Genomic DNA, 18,942 nt, shown 5'->3' with positions numbered 1-18,942 from the left:
AGCTTTGGCCACCAACAAACAGCAAGTTGACACTGAGGACGCTTGGGGCAGAATTTATCATGTAACAGCAGCTTAATGGAGAAGAAAATTCCCCAACCAGGAGCAAGGGCAGCAGCTCTGGCTCCTCCCAGCCCCCAGGGTGGGGTTACCTTTCATGAAGAAGCGGCAGGTGGGCCTGGGCCTCACCTTCCTGTCGTTGGGGTCTTTAACCTCCCCTTCTTCCAAGTCATCATCCTGGAACAGACACAACAAAGCTGACATTTCATGTGGGGCATGCCCTGCAGGACCTGACATTTCCCAGTCTTGTGCAAACACTGAGAGCCACCCTGGGGCAAAACCACGGGAGAAAAACAAGGTCAGGTTACAGGAATGCCCCAGAGCACCTGCACAAGGTGAGGACAGAAGATTCCAGGTGGCTGTAAAAGCATCTTCCACTGTCCCAGGGTGCTCCAAACCCCACCCAGCCTGGCCCTGGGCACTGCCAGGGATGCAGGGCCTGCCCACCCTCCCAGCCAGGAATTCCTTCCCAATATCCAAATTAATCCTGCCAGTTCCACCTCGTTCTATCACTCCATGCCCCTGTCCAAAGTCCCTCTCCAGGGACAATCTCACAAAGGAACTTTTCAGGATAAATCAAACAGATTTCTTCCAGTCATCTCCACCTTCCCTTCTACTCCTCAGCTCCACACTGGAGTTGGGAACCAGCTCAAACAAAACTCTGCCTCATCCCCAGGGACTGCAGCCCCAGGAATGAATTCTGGTAGCTGGAGGCTGCTCCGGGATTAAGAAATAACAGCCATGAAACACCTCCAGAAGAAAAGTTCTTGGAAGTTTGAAATACCAGCATTTTCTCCTTTCTCCAAGGAAAAAAGAAAACTTTCCCCAGCTTTGTTAGGCTACACTTGAAAAGCCCAAAGGAGCTGAAAGGAGCTGGGGATGCAGGAGGCAAAGGTACAAAGACCAGAGAGGTGTCACAGGTACCTGGCCAGGAAATCAGGATTTTATCCCAAAGGACACCCTGTTTTTCCCTCTCTCTCTGCCTCCATTTCTCTGTTTTCAGCATGTGAAACATGTGAAGAGGGAGCATCTGGATGGGCCTTCCCTCTGCCTGGCAACAGCCATTCCCTGGGTGCAAAAGATGAGGAAAACTCCCTCCTTTGATCCACTGAGCAGCTGGCAAGAAGGAAAAAGCCATCCCTTGGCTGCAGACAAACCCAGGAGCACAGAGAGGAGGGTGAAGAGCCTCTGCTGCTGCATGCCTGAGCCAGCCAGGGACAGAGCTCTCCTCAACAGCAACGGATTTAAAAGCCTGCACTTATATTCCAATTAAAATTTGCATTAATATTCCCCTCCCTCCACGCCAGGAGGCTGAAAGCAGAAGAAAATGCAGAGCTTGAAGTTTTCCCCAAAGCTGGGGCTGGCTTTCAGTGCTGCATGAATGGGAGAACCAGCTCCACTCTGCTGCTTTCAAAAGAGCTGTGTGAAGTCTGCAACAAAAGGGGAAGTATTTATTTCTGGGAGGTCTCCTTGGAATCAGGCAGCTGAGAATGCTGTTATGAGTTAATGTATGAAAACCAGGCTACAGATTCATCTCCTGCTTTGTGAGGAGAGCTCCCAAGAATGCCTCAGGCTCCAAAGGAGAGCATTCATATTTTAATCAAGGAGCAGGCATGGAGTCAGGACTCCAGGAATTTTTTTTTCTGCCCATAACATACTGGGATTCCTTCTAACTGATTCAGGAATACACAAAACCTTTGGAAAGCACGTGCTGAACAAAATCACCTGCCAGGATGGGCATGAGGGAGAAAAACTGTGTCATTTTTGAAAGCAATTAAACTTGTCAATGAATTATGAAGAGTAAAAACCACACCAAACATGATTCTTTAGAGAAAAGGGAGGAGGATGTGTGCAGTGAGGCTCCAGGAGCTTCCCAGGCTCCTGTGGCCAGCTCAGACCCACAGGAATGGGGCTGCAAGGACAGAGCATCTCCCCTGCTCAGCTGAGGAGCCCCAGCAGTGACCCCAGGTCACTCCAGGGCTTCCCTGCTGTCCCCAGGACAGTCCCACACCCCAGCCCAGGTGCTCTGCACCAGCAGCTCCTCCTTACACTCCCCCCACTGGGATGCACTTCCAGACCAGGAGCCCATAGGAGGGGTTTCAGTGGAATTGCTTTGCCCTTTTTTCTTCATAGAGAAGGAGGAAATTGCTGTTCAGCTGCACAGAACAGCTGCTGCTCTGCAGAGCTCCCTGCTGAGCACAGCCATAGCTAAAGGTGAGATTTTCCCTAATCCCCACCTGCAACTAAACCCCACTTCTGATTTTTCTGAGTATCTCGGTTGGTTCAGGGCTGTGAAACGCTGCACATCCCTGAGCCTATATCCAAACCACGCCTTGGGTATTTTCCAGAAACCACAGCACCTTCCATTGCCCTTCCATGCATCCAGATACTGCTGGAACAGCCCAGGATCGGGGTCTGAGCAGCACAACCACCCCCAGCACCAGCCCCTCAATGTGAACAGCTCCTGGCCACCCAATCCATGGGATTTGCTGTCAGCATCATTCCCAAGTCCCCCTGGAGCTGAGGCAGGGCAGTTTCTTACAGCACTGGAGCCTCCCCACATTGAGAGGTAACAAAGCTCATTCTGATGGCTCTGGCACCAAGTTTTGGTTCAGCACAGGAACCCCTGAGACCAGGGCCTGCTCCATGCTCTGGCCTTACCTCCAGGGAAAAGGGTTCCCTGTACACCAGGGACAGGGATATTCCCACCAGGGGGAGGAAGGAATTGCAGAGGGAGAAGCAACCAGCTCTGAACCACCCCAGGGCTCTGCCCACCTCCTACTTACATCAATTTCTCCATCATCAATTTCCCCATCATCCTCTTCTTTCTTCTTCTCCTTGAGGGGATCCTGCCCGTCCTTCTCATCATCACTTTTGCTGCTGGATTTCTTCTCATCTTCAGGGGCATCATCTCCTTTCTCCTCTTCCTCATCATCCTCCCCAGCAGCTTTCTCCCCGTCCTCCTCTGCAGCAGCAGCACTGGGTTCCTCGGGAACCTCCTCATCATAGTCCAGCTCGTGCTCATCCAGCTCCCTGGTGACAGAGGACACTTCCAGGTCGTTTGTCCTGTCTTCCTCCTCCCCCTTTCGGGGCCGGGGGCTCTTCAGCTCCACGCCCTGCTCGTTGGTGTCGGATTCCTGCGACTTGGCCTCGCTCAGCCGATCCTCCTCGTCCGAGTGGTTCTCCTCCTCCTCGCCCCGGCTCAGGGCCCTGCCTGCCTCCTCCTCCTCGCCCAGGAGGCTCCCCTGGCCACCCTCCCCATCGAGTTCCCGCTCTGAGCCGCTCTCCTTCAGGACCTCCTCATCAGAAAGCTGCTGGTCCTCTTCCTCAGGAGAGCAGGGGTTTCGCTCCGGGCTGTCGGGAACGTCCATCAGTCCCCGCGAGCCTGCGGGAGAGAGCAGCTCTGGTTATGGGCAGCACACGGGGCAAGCAGGGAAACCTCACCCACCCTCAGGGATCCCTCTCCTGTGCTTTGCTTCCCAAGGAAAGGCTCTTGGAGCTCCTGGGAAGCCAGGCTGGATGGGGCCCTGAGGAAGCCAACCCTGGCCGTGGTAGGGGTTTGGAGGGAGAGGAGCTTTAAGGTCCCCTCCACCCCAAACCATTCTGGGATGCCAGAAATTCAGGAATATGGTTTCTCATAGATCCTTCAAGAGGGAAATTCAGAGTTTAAACTGCACAAAGAACTGGCTGCAATATTGCCCCAGACTGGAGTGTGCTGCCCTTCACAGACAATGACAGAGCTTGAGGCTGGAATTTCATGGAGTCCCAGACTGGTTTGGGTTGGAAGGGATCATAAAGATCCCATCCCACCCCTGCCATGGCAGGGACACCTCCCACTGTCCCAGGCTGCTCCAAAGCCCATCCTTGGGCACTGCCAGGGATCCAGGGGCAGCCCCAGCTGCTCTGGGCACCTGTGCCAGGGCCTGCCCACCCTCCCAGGGAACAATTCCTTCCCAAAATCCCACCTATCCCTGCACTCCTCCTTCAGCCTGAGGCCATTCCCTGTGTCCTGTCCCCCATCCCTTCTCCAAAGTCCCTCTCCATCCTGCAGGCCCCAAAGTTTCTCCTCTTCAGGTGAACATTCCCAGCTCTGGCAGCCTTTCCTCCCAGCAGAGCTGCTCCATCCTCTGATCCCCCTGGGCTGGGGTCTCACCTGAGGGGGCAGAACCCTCAGTAAAGACCCCCAAATTCCTTCAGAGCAGCAGATCCAGCTGCCTGCACAGAGACCTTCCTAGAAAATGTCTAAACATGTGCTTGGTGGAAGTTAAAAATGCCATGTCCATCAAGAAAAAAGCAAATAAATACAACAGAAAAGGTCAGGGTGCAAAACAGGGAAAAAATCTGGGCTGTACATTAATTTCTTTTACTCCAGAAACAAAAATCTGATAAATTAAAGAAGTGCCTGACTGGAAATGGCTGAGCTGACTGGGTCACATCCACACAAAAGCTCTAAATACCCTTAAAAAAAGCCATAGAATTACAAATCATCTTCATTTTCATGTTGTACTCCAGCTGCTCTCTGCAAGTTCATTTAGTGCTGCCACAAACCCATGGCATAAATGAGCAGAGTTTTACCTGTTATTTTAAAAACCCTTGGAGCAGAAATGCTACAAATGTCAGACTCTGGTTGCTCCTTGAAACACACCCAGCAATCTACCATGAAATCAGAGATTACTAATCTCTTATTAAGCTGCTATTTCACCTTTTCCTGACACTTTTCCCTATTTGTCCAACTGGCTTTGCACAGGAGAGGTGATTTCCCATCAAAAAGCCACCCAGCCACACCAAACACTGCCCCAAGTAAAGCAAACTGAGCCTTCCCAGCACCTGAACCCCCAAAATCTTTTGGTAACGAAGAGAATTTGCTGCAAACTCCCAAGATCAAAGTCCCACTCCAGAAAATGCTGTTCCTTATACTGTGGGAGGTCTGCAGAGGAGTTAAAACCAGAAAATAAATCCAAACCACTCCCAGAAGCACCTTAAGCTGTATTTTAGGGCTGACTGTGCTCTCCCCAAGCCCCCAGGGCCCTGCTGCTATCAGTGAATTGATAAACACGAGATCATCTCAGCATCAGCAGGCCCCAGAGCAGCAGAAAATCCACATTTTGGGCTTCCTTGCACACTGAGGTTGGTTCTGGCTCACCAGCAAAGTTCTGATTTCCCTGACAAGGTCAAACCCAAATGAAAAGCCAGAAGTTGCCTCCTGGTGACAACAGCTCTGAGCAGTTCCCCAGGATGGAGCTGAACCAATCATCTCCTTATTGAGCACATCAGGCCTGATGCTGAGCTCATAAATTCCTGCACAGATCATTATTGGCTTGAGGAGCCAGCTCAGAGTGGGGATTTTAATTGCCCAAGTGCCTGAGAAGTGACTTTGTGTGAACACAAAGGTCAGCCCAGAGAGGCCACCACAAATATCAAATCTGCCAGGGCCACGTGGACTCAGGAAATTTGTTTTCTGTTTTCTTGCAAATAAGCAGCACCAAAAAAATAAGGGAAAAAAAAGGTATTTAAGTGAAGCAAATGGCTTTTTGTGTTTGACATGGAGACCTTTAGAGGGATGGGAGGAAACAAATATGTTCTGATGGTGAGGAATATAAAACATTGAAATACAAAACATTGACCTGCACAGCAGCTTTTATAAAATCCACAGCATCCAGCAGTTGTAATAATTTCCTATTAATTTCCATCAGCAGAAATGATAAGAAACACAATAAATGATGGCCCAAGTGAGAAGGGTTCACAAAATCCAGGCAGGGAGGGTTTTTTGGGGTGTATTTCCTTGGATTCAGGGATTGGGCTGCTGCTCCAAGATTCCCCAAAACCAACAAAGCAGATTTTGGCAGCAATCTTACCCTGCATGGAAATATCCCAAAACAAAGCCCAGATGTCCAAAGGTAAAATCAGCAGCAGGAAAAAAATTTGGGAGTTGGAAATTAAAAGGAAAACTGCCTGATGATGGAACAGGACAAGTTTAATTCCAGTTTTAAGTGTTGTCTTAATCTGCAAATCAATTCATTCTAAATTTTTTGAATTTTGCAAGGGTTGGGGTTTTTTTTTGAGATGGTTTTTAAATCTGCAAATCACAATTTATCCCAAATCTCTGTAATTGTGAGAGGTTTTTCTGGAGAGGTTTTAAATCTGCAAATCACAATTTATCCCAGATCTCTGAAATCCTGAAAGGTTTTTGGGGATTTTGAGGTGTTTTTTAGGGGTTGTTTGGGGTTTTTGTACATTTGGGGTTTCTTGAATTGTTTTCTGCTGTCCTTTAGAGAAACATAAAGATAAATATCATAAAAAACTGAGAAAAATTGGCTCCATGGAAGTATTTTAACTCAAGCAGCAGTGACAGAAGTGGCAGAGCAGAAACCCCCGGGTTTCATCCCTCCCTTACCATAAACTTGGCCCTTTTTTGTGCCATAAAACTAAGGCAGTTTCTTCCTAGTTCAAAACCAGTTTTAAAAGCAAAACATTAACTCTCCTAAGCCCCAGCTAAGCTTGTTTGACTTGCAGCTCAGGCAAGAGGCAGGGATGTATTAATGCCTCTCACTGAGCAGCCTTTTATCTTGAAAAATCTTCCAAATTCAGGCAAAGCTGCCTTTGGTCCCAGCTGCACAACTATTTCTGCTCCAAAACCAGCTCCTTTTGCTCAAAGTGTGTCAAATCTTCCTTTCCTGAGTGTCTGAGGCAGCCTGGAGCAGCACAGGGCACTGGGAATTCCATCCAGGCTCACAAACCTCTCCTGCTCCCAGGCTAAATGAGCTGGGCCAGCCTTGCCACAGGAAGCAAATGCAATCAATAATGGGCATTTTCAGGCAAAAAAAAAGGGTCTTTCCCCTGGTTTTGGAATGATTTGGGCATGGCTCAGTGAGCTGAAAGCCTCTTCAAAGCAGGTCACAGCTTCTCAGGGAAGAAATTGAGGGTCTGGCAGCAGAAGTTCCCAGGAGTGAGGAGCTCTTAGCTCCACAACACATCAGTGACTTGGAAGTTTCACAGCCTGGGCTCTGGAGTATCTCAAATTAGGGAATGAAGGATGAATTTATGCTCCATTGGAATTGATCAGAGTCCCATGGCTTGCACAAGGTGGGACAGAGATGCTCCTCCTACCTGGCCATCTCACCGTGCCTGGATGCACCAGGAAAGAGCCAATTTGTTCCTACTAAAGCCTCCCAACCTTCTTAGAAACATTTCAAATCACACATTTCCACCCTAAAAACAGGAGGAGACATGCTGCAGCAATTTAAACTCACCTGCCTCACTTCCTTTATAAGATATTTTTATCAAAGCTTAATGACACCCAAGATTTTTGAACTGAAAGCACTGGGATTGAGCAGCCTTGCACTAAAGGCAGGCAGAGAAAAGCCCTTTGCTGCTTAAATTGCTTTTAAAAATCCACTTCCACCTCACCAGGATACATTTTAAATAAAATCCTGAACCTCACACTTTTGATTTAACAAGGCCACAGGAGTCAGAGCAGGAATTTTTACCCAGCAGCTCCTTTTGCAAAATCAGGCCCAATTTATTCTCTGTTGCTAATTAAACAGCACAAAAGGTGCAAAATTAAAAAGGAAGAAATTCCAGGCAGGAACTGAGTTACTACAAAACCTGGAGCTGGGCAGAGCCATCAGTTTCAGCCTGAAAATCCTACAAATGTTCATAAATATGAAGAACCAAGTGCATTCCCAATTTTTGTGCTCCTGGCAGCCCTGGGGAGGTCACAGGACACATGGGAAGGAAAGAAGAGAGGAAGCTTTTTCCTTCAGGCTGAAATCTTTGGGATAAAAGGGTAAAATCCACTTCCTAAAAGCCAAAGAGCTGCTGTGAATCAGACCCATGAAATCCAGGGGGTCAGGCAGGACAGCAAAGCCCTGGAGCAGGGTGGAAGGGCAGGCAGGAGCCAGGAGGGAGCTGAGCAGAGGGAACAGTGCTGACAGGACAGGGGAGGAGAGAAGGGCAGCACACAAAGGTTCAGGGAACAAACAACTGCAAAAGCAGAGATAAAGCAGAAACCAACACAGGGAAAAATGTGGAGGAGCAGTGACAGCAGGAAATCAATTCCTCAGGATCCAGGAGAGGGGAAACACAGAACACTGAGAAGATGAACCTGTGTGCAGCCCTGCCCTGACTGCAATTCCAGCTGCCAACAGGGTTAATGAACTAAAATCCTCATTTCTCTGCCATCCTTAGGGAGCTCTGAGGTGCAGGATGCCCAGGGAACTCAGCAGCTCTCAGGGCACCCTTTAATGCCCAAACTCAGCTGCCCTGTGGGGTCAGTTTGGTGCTGAGAGGCATTTCCAGGAGCTGGGTCTGAAGCAGAGCTCAGAGAGCTCCAATGGGGAATGTTCCCCATGGATTTGTGGTGGGCACCTGAAGGGAAAGGCAGCTGCAGTTTGTTTTCCCAGCACAGCTGATTTTCCTACAGCTCCTTCCTGCAGCTCTCCCCCAGCAAACGCTGAGTGTGAGTTCTCAGGGCCTCAGGAAGAGACAACCAGAGGGTCATACCTGGGTCCAGCAGGATTTGGGATAATCCCACTCAAAAGACTGATATTGGATCAGCAGTTTGGCAAAGATAAACTGGGACCCTTTCCCTGAATTCAGGCAAAGCTTAGGAAGAAAGAATTCACAGCCTGGAGGTGCTGCCCTTGAGCAGCTCTGAGAGACTCACCTGAGAGCTGACCCCAAAGATGATGGACTCCAAACCCATCTCAGAACTGACCCCATGAGTGACAAACCCCAAACCCATCCCAGAACTGATCCCACAGATGACAAACCCCAAACTCATCCCAGAACTGACCCCACAGGTGATGGATGCCAAACCCACCTGAGACCTGACCCCATGCGTGACAAAACACAAACCCATCCCAGGATTGACCTTACAGGTGACAAACCCCAAACCCATTCAGAACTGACCCCACAAGTGACAAACTCATCCCAGAATTGACCCCATGAGTGACAAACCCCAAACCCATCCCAGGGTTGACCCTACAGGTGCCAAACCCCAAATCCATCCCAGGACTGACCCCAAGCATGAAAAACCCAAAACCCATTTCAGAGCTGACCCTGCAGGTGACAAACCCCAAACTCATTCAGAACTGACCCTGCAGGTGACAAACCCCAAGCCCCCTCGGGGCTGCCCCAGGTGCAGGTGCTGCTGTGGTGCCCGGTGCGTGCCCCCACGGTGCCCCCTCACCTCCGAGGCTGCTCTCCTGCCAGGCGGGGCTCTCCGGCTGTGCCCCCGCGGTGCCCCCTCACCTCCGGGGCTCTCCTCTCCTGCCAGGCGGGGCTCTCCTGCCGTGCCCCCAGGCCGCGGCTGCTGGCGCTGTCCCTGCTCCCGCTGCTAGCCATGGGGGACAGTCAGAGCCACCTGCACGCTGCGTCCCTGCCGAGCCCCGCTGTCCCCCGGCTCCCCCCGAGGCCGGGGCCGCCCCGTCCCATTCCCGGTCCCGAACGAGCGGGGGAATTCATTCATTTCCGCGCTCTCCGGCCTCCCCCCGACCCCCTCTAGAACACCGCCGGGCCCTCCCTTGCTCTCCCCGCCGCCCGCCCCATTCTCGCTCCCGGGGCTGCCCCCGTCCCCCCCCTCCCCGGTGCCGCCCCCGCCCCGCGCTTCCCCCCCCGCCGGGCCCGGGCCCGCCCCCCCTCCCCGGCGCTAGGCCGCGGCGGCGCGGGCGGCGGCTCACCGGTGTCGGGGGGCGGCGGGGGCCCGGCGCGGTGCGGGGCGCGGCGGGGGCGGGCCGGGGGCGGCGGGGGCCGGCGGGGCGGCGGCGGCAGCGCGGGACGGGGCGGCGGAGCGGCCTCTACTCGCGGCGGCGCAGGGCGGCCATGGCGTGACGTCATCCGCGCGCGACGGGGCCCGGCGGCGCGAGGCGAGGGGAGGGGAGAGCGCGCGCTCTGCTCCCCCCCCGCCCTCCCGCGCGTCTCTTAAAGGGGCCGCGCACGGCATGGACGGAGCGCAGGTGTGCGCGCACAGGTGGACGCGTGAACGCGCCAACATCTGCACAGGAGGCGTGTGCGGGCGTGCACGTGGAGGGGCAGGGTTCCAGATGTGCCCGGGTCGCACCCGCGCACAGGGACGGGGCACCCGCGTGCCGCAGGACCGGGGGATGTTCGGGAGCTCTGGCAGGGACACGTGGGGCAGGTGACACAGGGACACGTCCAGGTGGGTTTGGGATGGCTCCAGACAGGTGACCCCACATCCCTGGGCAGCTGTGCCAGGGCTCTGCCACACTCCATGCGCACAGGCTCTCCCTCGTGTTCAGAGGGAGCTTCTCGGGTTTGGTTCGTGGCCGCTGCTGCTCCTCCTGTCCCTGGACACCCCTGGGAACAGCCTGGCACCGTCCTGTGACACCCAGGGGAACGTTTGTACGGATTGATGGCACCCCTGTCAGCCTGCCCTTCCCCGGCCGGACCTGCCCGGCTCCCGGTCCCTTCTCAGCCGGACCCGCCCGGCTCCCGGTCCCCCCTCAGCCGGACCGGACCCATTGGGCCCGGCCGAGCAGGAGGGGTGCGGCCTGGGGAGGAGCCTCTGTGACAGGTACATAAGGGCAGGTGAGGAGGACGGGCTCGATCCTCGGGAGAAGAGCTGCTGTTCCCTGGAGGTGAGGGAATGGGAGCTCTGCTGGACCCCGTGAGGCTCCTGGCTGGAGACACCCCTGGATCAGCAGGGCTGGGGGTGCTCCCATGGGTGTCCCTGACCCCCAAAGCCCCAATGTGCTCTCCCAGGAGCCCAGGGCTGCTGTCTCACCTTTGCTCCAGCGCTGACTCAGCCCCCGCGTGTCCCTTTGCGCAAGAGCCCTGCTGGCAGGGGACTCTGGCCGGGCGGCCACCGCTGGCCTGGCCCGGGCCAAAGGGCAGGGCCAGCCCCTGTAAAGGCAGCGGTGACAGAGCTCAGGCTCAATTCTGTCACCGGCATTGCCAGTGGGGAGATCTGGAGCAGACGGGAGCTGAAAGCAGCGGAAGAAGCCCTGGAGCAGACTTGGACGTGCTGGTGGGAACCGATCTTGGGCTGACAGGAACCACTGTCCTTCCTCCCCGCAGGCTGCTCCGTGCTCCTTGGAAGATGGACTACGCCAAATCCCTGAGCCAGCGCCTGGCTGCCCCCGTGTCCAAGTAAGTGCCATGGACCCCCTGTCCCCAGCATGGGGGACATCCCCCCAGATCCCTCCCTGGGTGCTGGTGCTGCCAGGGGGTTCTGCTGGCTCTCAGAACACCCCAATCCCTGTGTCCCTTCCCAGATGTGTCTCAGCCAGCGCCTCCATGACCCAGCAGCTGCTGGCGGGCCCGGCCCCACGGCCCCGGCCCTACCGCGTGTGCAACGGGGACCGCAGCCTGCGCAAGGGCGTCATGGCCCCCAGCCTGGCCGAGCTGCTGTGCCAGGTCTGTTTGCCCCTCTGTCCGTCCCTCTGTCCGGGCTCTGTCTGCCCGCCCCGGGCCTGTCCCCAGCCCTGCTGACCCCCAGCCCCTCTGCAGGCCCAGAGCGCCCTGGCCCTGCCCGCGCCCATCGTGCTGGTGCTGGATGAGGATGGCACGGCCGTGGAGACTGAGTCCTTCTTCCGGACCCTGGAGGAGGGCACAACCCTGATGGCCCTGAGCAAGGGGCAGAGCTGGACTGCCCCCAAGGTGAGGGGACCCCTGAGGGGCTGGTTTGTCCCGTGTGTCCCACGCTGGAGGTGGGATTGGGAGGGTGGGGTGCAGCAGGTGACCGTGGTGCTGCTCTCCTGCAGACACGTGGCTACCAGATGAGCCTGTCCCGCAAGCCCCCGCGCAGGATCGACGTCGCCTCCGTCACCTTCGACCTGTACAAGACCCACCCGAAGGACCTGGGCTGCCTCAACGTCAAAGCCACCCTCTATGGCACCTACAGCATGTCCTACGACCTGCGCTGCTACGGGGCCCGGCGCCTGGTGAAGTGAGTGCGGGGCTTTGGGGACACTCTGGGGACAGGGGACACTGCCCAGCCCTGCTGTGGCACACTGACCCCTTTCTCCCTGCCCAGGGAAGCCCTGCGCTGGGCGCTGTTCAGCATGCAGGCCACGGGCCACGTCCTCCTGGGCACCTCGTGCTACATGCAGCAGCTCCTGGATGCCACTGAGGAGGAGCAGAAGGAAGAGGAGAAGAGCTCGCTGCCCCTGCAGAACCTCCTGCCCTGCAGCCTCCCTGCCCTGCCCTACAAGAAGATGTCACAGTGAGGCTGGCTGGCCTGGCCTGTCCCCTCTGCTGTCCCCCCAGCCCTCGGGGGTCCCAGCACCCCGCTAGGTCAATGCCTGGGCAGAGGCTGCCAGGGTGCCTGGCACAGCCTCTCCTTGCACTCCGCTGGCTGAGTGTGGTCAAACCTGCTCTGGAATAGCTGCTGCTCTGTAAATATATTTATTTAAGTGAAGTTCTCCTGAATTCAGCTGTGTTTTGTGTTGTCTTTTGGGGGGGGGGGGTGGGCACCCAGGACGCTCAGCCCTTGCACTGCTTGGCACCCTGAGCTGGTGATGGTGTAAGAGGTGCGAGGAGGGAACCTGTCGCAAGCGCTTCCCCAGGGGAGCTGCTGCCTTCATCCTCCTCCTCCCTGGCACCAGAGCCTGGCTCCCACCCCTTGGCACAGAGCTGAGACACCCACAACACAGTAATGGGGCAAACCCCAAAGCCCTGGCCTGTGGCAGCTGGCACCATGCCTGTCCTTACTCCTTTCAAAGGGCTGAGAAATCTCCCTGCTCCCTGTGCCCCTGACTGTGCAGGGCTGGCACAGAGGGAGGGACATGAGGGGGTGTTCTGGTCCCTGGGGTCCCCAGCCCTGGGCAGGGGCAGTCCCTGTGCCCACCCCAGCCTTGCACAACCCCAGGTGCTGCTGCTGCTGGCCTGGCCAGGTCAGGGCCATCCCAAGGGCCCAGCAGCTCCAGGAATACCAGCTGGGAAACAAACAGAGTGGGGGCACTGGGCCCCAGTGACCTGGCCCGTGGGGACTGTCCCCAAGTGTTCCCAGAAAGATCCTGAAGCACCACGCCTGCCAGAGAGGGTGGGAGAAAGGGGAACAACCCACTGCCCACCTGTGCTGGACTGGGGATACTGGGAAACACTGGGATGAGCAGTGGGGAGGCGAGAAGCCATGCTCTGGGGGTCCTTAGGGCCATCCTCCCCTGTCACCCTGTGGGGGACACCTGACCTGAGCCACACTCACCTGGGCACTCACAGCAGGGTCTGGAGCTGCAGCTCAGGGGCTGCTCCTGTGGCAGAGACCTGACCCCACCCGGCACTGTGGGGCTTAATTACCTTGATAATTAATGAGCCATCAGCACCAGCTGAGCCCCATCTGGGAGCTGCACTTTGCCCCACGGTGTGTGACCTCCCTGGGCTGCTGAAGGTGCCACCCGGGGACAGCGTGGGGACATTGTGCCCTGCCCCTGCTGTCACCATGGCTGTACACACCCCATGTCCCCATGGCCCTCGGGATGCTGGTGGCCGTGCCAGCCCCTGCAGTGTCCCCCACCCCACACAGGTGTTTAGCAGACATATTTATTTCTGTACACACTTATTTATACACACAGTTCCCATGGCAGCTCCATCCTCGCTCCCAGGGCTGCCTCCGTGCAGGGTCTGCTCTGTGGTGGGGGCACCCCCAGATTTCCTGGGGTACCGTGCCCCCCCACCCCAGCCCCGTAGTGTCTACAGGGAAAAGCCCCCTGCAGCCCCCAGGGCAGGGCCATGCACAGTCCTCCTGCCTCAGTTTCCCCCCGGGGCACAGGTGGGGGCTGACCCCTACCTCCAATGTCCTCACCCCCCAACCCCAGTGAACTTTGGGGCTCTCCAGATGCCGAAGCTGCCCCGGTGGAGCCTCCTGGGGGGTTCCTCCATCACCCCAACCCCTGCACAGGGGCGGGTGTCAGGCACCGGTTCCATCCCCCAGCCCCTGCAGCCCCCCGAGCGGTGCTGGGGGGCTCTGGGGGGGTTACTTGACGTGCTCGGCGGCGTGGGAGGAGCAGTAATACTTCTTGTGGGCGATGAAGGTGGACAGGCTGCTGAACTTGATGTTGCAGAGGCGACAGTACCTGTGGTTGCCGTTGGGCACCGGGCCGGGCACAGCCTTGCCCGGGGGGGTCTGCACTCCCCTGTCCGTGTAGGCGGGGGGCGTGGGGGGCTTGCGGGCGGCTTCCCGCAGCGCCTCGGGGGCTCCGGGCGAGGCGGGGGCGCGGGGGGAGCCAGGGGGCCGGGGGCTGTCCCGGCCCTCCTTGGTGCTGTCCCGGCGGAGGCGGGGGCCGGGCGGGCGGGGAGGGGACACGGTGGGCAGCGGGGGCTCGGGCATCCTGCTGGCACCGGGGGCCTCCGGTGGCCCCGGCTTGGCCACGAAGAGCCCGTGGGCGTTTCGGAAGTGCTCCAGGAGGTCGCCCTTGATGGCCCCGTTGAGGGGACAGTAGGGACAGGCGGCCAGGGGACCCTTGGCCCCCGGCGGTGGCAGGGAGCCCTTGGGGTGACGCTGCAGCGAGTCCGCCCCGGGGTAGGGGATGCCGGGGCTCCCCGCCGGGGCCGCCCTCACCCGCACCCCTCCTTCGGGGTCCCCTTCACCGGGGCTGCCGGGGCTGTGCCGGCCCTTGAGGGGGGCGGCCATGGCCCCCTTCATCTTCTGCAGGTGCTCCAGCGTGCGGGGCTGCAGCGGCGTGGCGGGGCACTGGTACTTCTTGTGCGCCAGGTACGCGTCCAGGCTGTTGAAGCTGATGCGGCACGCGGTGCACTCGTGGTAGTCGGCCAGGGGCAGCAGCGGCGCCGGTGCCGGTACCGGTGTCGGTGCCGGCTCGCTCTGCCAGCGCGGCTTCTTGCTCAGGTCGATGGGACCCTCGGTGTCCATGGGGCCGGCGCGGGGCTCAGGGGCGGCCGCGGGCGGCTCTGCTGGCGGGGGCTCCGGGGCCGGCGGGGGCTCTGCGGGGCGGCGAGCGGCGCCGTGGATCTCGTAGAGCTTGCGGCGCTTGCGGGTGCGCAGGGGCTGCGGCAGGAAGGGCACTTTGGGGGCGGCGGGGCGGCGCAGGGGGGGATCGTGCCGCGAGGCGCAGTAGAAGCGCTTGTGCACCACGTAGGTCTCGTGGCGGCTGAAGCGGATGTTGCACGCCTCGCACAGAGTCTTGCTGGGGTCCTCGTCCCCCTCGTCGCCCGCCGAGCTGCCGGGGCTCTGGCTGTCCTCGCTGCACCGCCCCGAGCCCCCCTCTGCCTCGGGGGACCCCGCTTTGGTGCCCCCCTCCTCAGCCTTGCCCTCCGGTGCGGTGGCCGGCGGGGTGGCATCGCGGCCCGTGTCCCCGTCCCCCGCTGCCGGGCCCTGCCCGTTGCCCGCCGGGGGGGACAGCAGCGTCCCCGGGGCGAGGGGACCCTTGGGCGCCCCGGGGGGGGCTTTGAGCTTGCGTGCCCCGGGCGGGCTGTCCTCGGCCAGGTGCCGGCTGGAGCAGTACAGGCGCTTGTGCACGTAGTAGTTGTTGATGTTGTTGAAGGTGATCTCGCACTCGAAGCACGTGGCGCCCTTGGGCACCGATGTGCCCGTGTAGATGGCGGGCGGCACCGCGCCGCCGTGGTGGCCCTGCTTCAGCCGGCTGTGCACCAGCTCCGACATCTTGGCCAGGATCTCCGAGGCCTGCGGCACCACCGCGGCCTCGTGGCCGAACACGTACTGCGGCAGGAAGACGGTGCCGCCGGCTGTGCCCGTCCCCGGCTCGCTGGGCACGGGGCTGGAGCCCGGCGTGGGGCTGGCGAGCTCCGACTTGACCTTGGCCGAGGCCAGGCTGCGAGGGGACGAGGTCCGGGAGCCGCCGTCGGGGCTGCCGGCCCCCTCCCCGCTCCTCGGTGCCTCCGCCTCGCTGGCCGGGCTGCCCGCCGGCTCCTCCTTGATGCGCACGGGCTCGCCGGACGTGGAGCAGGAGGAGGATGAGGAGGATGCCGATGAAGGCCCTTCCCCGTTCTGCGGCTGGGTTGGGGGTGAGAGTTTGCCGGCCCGGGGGTCGGGGGGCGAGGCGGGCGGTGCGGGTGGTGCCGGAGCGGGGTCGGGGCCGGGCAGCACCACGTGCTGCGGCAGGGCCGGCAGCGCCTCGGGCAGGAACGCGCCCAGGCTGCACTTGCGCAGGGACGCGTTGTTCGGCTGGCTCAGCCCTGCAGGGGGACAGAGGTGACAGCGTCACCAGCAGCCCCGGCACAGGGAGGATCAGCACTGAGAGCACCAGCATGGGGTGCTGCCTTGTCCCCCCGTTACTGACACCCCCAGGGCAGAATCCTCACCCCGTTCCCTGTTCCACACATCCTGGCTGAGGGATGCTTGCCATGTCCTGTTCCCAACACCCCTGGCACCCCATTCCCCATTCCCAATGTCCTGGCACAGGGACACTGTACCATCCCCGCCTCCCTTCCCACCAGCAGGCCCAGCTGGGGACAAGCCCTGGGTGACAATGGCATCCTGTGTCCCCCAGGGCCACAGCCCCAGGACTCACCAGGAGCGAGGGGTTTGGCAGCAGGAAGGGCTGACCCTGGTGAGAACACCTCGCCCTTGGAGCCTGGCTGGCAGATCATGTGGTTGGTGACCAGGTGGCTGTACAGGATGTCCCTCGTGGTGGAGATGAAGCCACAGCTGTGGCAGACACCTGAGGGGACAGAGCAGCGGGCTGAGCGGGCAGGGCAGGAAGGACGGTGCCCATCCCTGGGTGGGACAGGGCTGTCCCCGTGGGACACTCACCGTTCAGGGTGTCCGTGTGCACCTTCAGGTGCCGCTCACAGTTGGCCTTGGTGGTGAAGGCGGACAGGCAGATCAAGCAGACAAATGGCCGCTCTCCTGCCGGACAGACAGATACTCAGTGCTGAGGGGAGGGGGATAGGGCCCATGGACACACCCACAGGGCCACCCCACAGGGCCAGCTCCCTCTGTCTCTACAGGTCCGAGTTGGGGGAAGACCTACAAGTGAGCAGTGCCAAACCAGTGCCCCAAATCAGCTGGGGAGAGCCTCATCCCACTGCTCAGTGTGCTCCAGCCCTGCCTCCTCCCTGCCCCTCCAGCAGCTCAGCTGGGGCCAGCCTCCTCTAATGGTCACCGTGCTGCCACCCCAAAGCCTCCAGACGAGGGGTGCCATGCCATGCTGTGCCATGCCGTGCCAGGCCGTGCCATACCGCTATGGCTCCGCATGTGGATCTCCAGGGAGCTGGCACTGGGACAGCTCTTCTTGCACTGTGGGAAGGGGCAGACCCTCTCGTTGGGATAGGTCTCCTTGGGCTTCTCGTCCAGGGCGGGGGAGCCGGCGCCAGCGCTCTGCCGGCTGGCACAGTAGTACATCAGGTGGGCCTGCAGGTTGCGCTCGCTGCGGTACCAGATCCCACAGTCCTTGCATGGGAACACATCCTCTGTGGAGAGCAGGGGACAGGGACATTGCTGTGGGACAGGCTGGGGACAGGGACGTTACTGTGGGACAGGCTGGGGACAGGGACATCGCTGTGGGACAGGCTGGAGAGCCCCGGCAGGGCCATGGTGCTGCATGTCCTTCACCGCATGTCCCTCCCTGCGTGTCGCTCCCTGCATGTCCCTGCATATCCCTCTCTGTGTGTCCCTCCCAGCATGTCCCCTCCTGCGTGTCCCTCCCCACATGTCCTTGTGTGTCCCTCCCAGTGTGTCCCTCCCTGCTGTTCCTCCCCGTGTGTCCCTCTCTGGGTGTCCCTCCCCCATATCCCATGTGTCCATCCCTGCCTGTCCCTGTGTGTCACTCCCTGTATGTCCCTGTGTGCCCCTCTGTGCTTGTCCCTCTCCATGTGTCCCTCCCCATATGTCCCTCTCCGTGTGTCCCTCTCCCATATCCCTCCCTGTGTGTCCATCCCTGCCTGTCCCTCCCTGCATGTCTCTGTGTGTCCCTCCCCTCGTGTCCCTCCCCTCGTGTCCCCGGACTCACTGTTGACCACGGCGGTGGCCAGGATGGCGGCCATGCCGGCCTGCTGTGGCAGCAGCTGGATGTCAGAGTGCAGCGCCGCCGGGTACGGGGACTCGCCGGGCTCCGCTTTCACCCCGTGCTTGGGGACAGCCGGTGGCTCTGCCACCACCAAGGCGCTCAGGGGCTCGTCCTCCCGCAGCGCCCGCGTCGTGCGGCACCACAGGGCTTCGTCTGGAGAGGGGACAGCGGTGAGAGGGGACCCGTCCTGCCCGCCTGGCCTGGCCCCTCCGTCCCGCCCTGTCCCCGCGGTCCCGGCACGGCCGCTGCTCCCTCCCGGCCATGGCCTGGAGATGGCGGTGTCTGCCCGCGCTGAGCCCGCACAGCCCGCCCAGAGCCGCCGCTCTGGCTTGTGCCCGTGTCTGCACATATCCCAGTGCCACCCCCGCCACATCCCTGTGCGATCCCTGCATCCATCCCTGCCACATCCCTGTGCGATCCCTGCATCCACCCCTGCCACATCTCTGTGCCCATCCCTGTGCCCATCTCTACACCCATCCCTGTGCGATCCCTGCATCCATCCCTGCCACATCCCTGTGCGACCTCTGCATCCATCCCTGCCACATCCCTGTGTCCATTCCTGCACCCATTCCTGCGCCCATCCCTGTGCCCATCTCTACACCCATCCCTGTGCGATCCCTGCATCCACCTTGCCACATCCCTGTGCGATCCCTGCATCCACCTTGCCACATCCCTGTGCCCATCCCTGCACCCGTTGCTGTGCACATCCATGCACCCATCCCTGTGCCCATCTCTGCACCCATTCCTGTGCCCATCCCTGCCCCCATCCCTCCTTACACCCATCTCTGCACTCACCCCTCTTCCAATCCTTGTGCCCATCCCTGAACCTTTGTGCCCATCTTTACGACCATCCCTGTGCCCATCCCTGGATCCATCCCTGTGTCCATCCTTACACCATCCTTGCTCCCATCCCTGCTCATCCCTGTGTCCATCCCTGTTCCCA

General features: G+C 59.3%; 3 protein-coding genes across 10 annotated transcripts in view; 1 reads left to right on the top strand and 2 right to left on the bottom strand.

Annotated features, from left to right (window-relative positions):
- Positions 1 to 9,535, bottom strand: part of ZC3H18 (zinc finger CCCH-type containing 18) — a 45,389-nt gene extending 35,854 nt beyond the window's left edge. For 3 of the 5 annotated variants that reach the window (XM_071440839.1, XM_071440842.1, XM_071440843.1), the window contains exons 1-3: positions 9,248 to 9,535; positions 2,844 to 3,442; positions 150 to 234 (exon numbers count right to left, since the gene is read on the bottom strand). In XM_071440839.1, coding sequence (XP_071296940.1) covers positions 150 to 234; positions 2,844 to 3,428 — 670 coding nt within the window. In that variant the 5' untranslated portion in view covers positions 3,429 to 3,442; positions 9,248 to 9,535. Of the gene's footprint in view, positions 1 to 149; positions 235 to 2,843; positions 3,443 to 9,170 lie in introns of all 5 variants that reach the window. The other 2 variants (XM_071440840.1, XM_071440841.1) reach the window with 2 other exon arrangements.
- A 342-nt stretch (positions 9,536 to 9,877) lies between these two features.
- On the top strand, positions 9,878 to 12,451 carry CIDEC (cell death inducing DFFA like effector c). Of its 4 annotated transcripts, none has more exons than XM_071440876.1 (6): positions 9,878 to 10,013; positions 11,095 to 11,166; positions 11,292 to 11,433; positions 11,527 to 11,676; positions 11,781 to 11,965; positions 12,053 to 12,451. In XM_071440876.1, the coding sequence occupies exons 2-6, from the start codon at positions 11,117 to 11,119 to the stop codon at positions 12,243 to 12,245; spliced, it is 720 nt and encodes a 239-aa protein (XP_071296977.1). In that variant the 5' UTR covers positions 9,878 to 10,013; positions 11,095 to 11,116; the 3' UTR covers positions 12,246 to 12,451. The 4 variants fall into 4 exon arrangements, with proteins under 4 accessions (XP_071296977.1, XP_071296975.1, XP_071296976.1 ...); XM_071440874.1 differs by having other exon boundaries at positions 9,896 to 10,027; XM_071440875.1 differs by having other exon boundaries at positions 9,905 to 10,216.
- Positions 12,452 to 13,543: 1,092 nt separating this feature from the next.
- Positions 13,544 to 18,942, bottom strand: part of ZFPM1 (zinc finger protein, FOG family member 1) — a 34,935-nt gene continuing 29,536 nt past the window's right edge. Inside the window, exons 6-10 of the mRNA XM_071440821.1 lie at positions 17,943 to 18,152; positions 17,173 to 17,403; positions 16,745 to 16,840; positions 16,503 to 16,652; positions 13,544 to 16,167 (exon numbers count right to left, since the gene is read on the bottom strand). Of these exons, the coding sequence (XP_071296922.1) occupies positions 13,991 to 16,167; positions 16,503 to 16,652; positions 16,745 to 16,840; positions 17,173 to 17,403; positions 17,943 to 18,152 (2,864 nt within the window). The 3' untranslated portion in view covers positions 13,544 to 13,990. The remainder of the gene's footprint in view (positions 16,168 to 16,502; positions 16,653 to 16,744; positions 16,841 to 17,172; positions 17,404 to 17,942; positions 18,153 to 18,942) is intronic.

The sequence above is a fragment of the Agelaius tricolor genome, unplaced genomic scaffold, assembly GCF_023055355.1.
Source record: "Agelaius tricolor isolate 1412-34295 unplaced genomic scaffold, bAgeTri1.0.p SCAF_15, whole genome shotgun sequence".
In the NCBI taxonomy this organism is placed as follows: domain Eukaryota; kingdom Metazoa; phylum Chordata; class Aves; order Passeriformes; family Icteridae; genus Agelaius; species Agelaius tricolor.
This window is presented reverse-complemented; position numbering and strand designations above follow the sequence as displayed.

Coding starts and splice junctions, on each gene's coding strand:
- CIDEC (XM_071440873.1), top strand. CDS start 10,664: ATGGGAGCTCTGCTGGACCCCGTGAGGCTCCTGGCTGGAGACACCCCT. Junction 11,167..11,291: donor CTGGCTGCCCCCGTGTCCAA/GTAAGTGCCATG, acceptor GTCCCTTCCCAG/ATGTGTCTCAGCCAGCGCCT. Junction 11,434..11,526: donor TGGCCGAGCTGCTGTGCCAG/GTCTGTTTGCCC, acceptor GCCCCTCTGCAG/GCCCAGAGCGCCCTGGCCCT.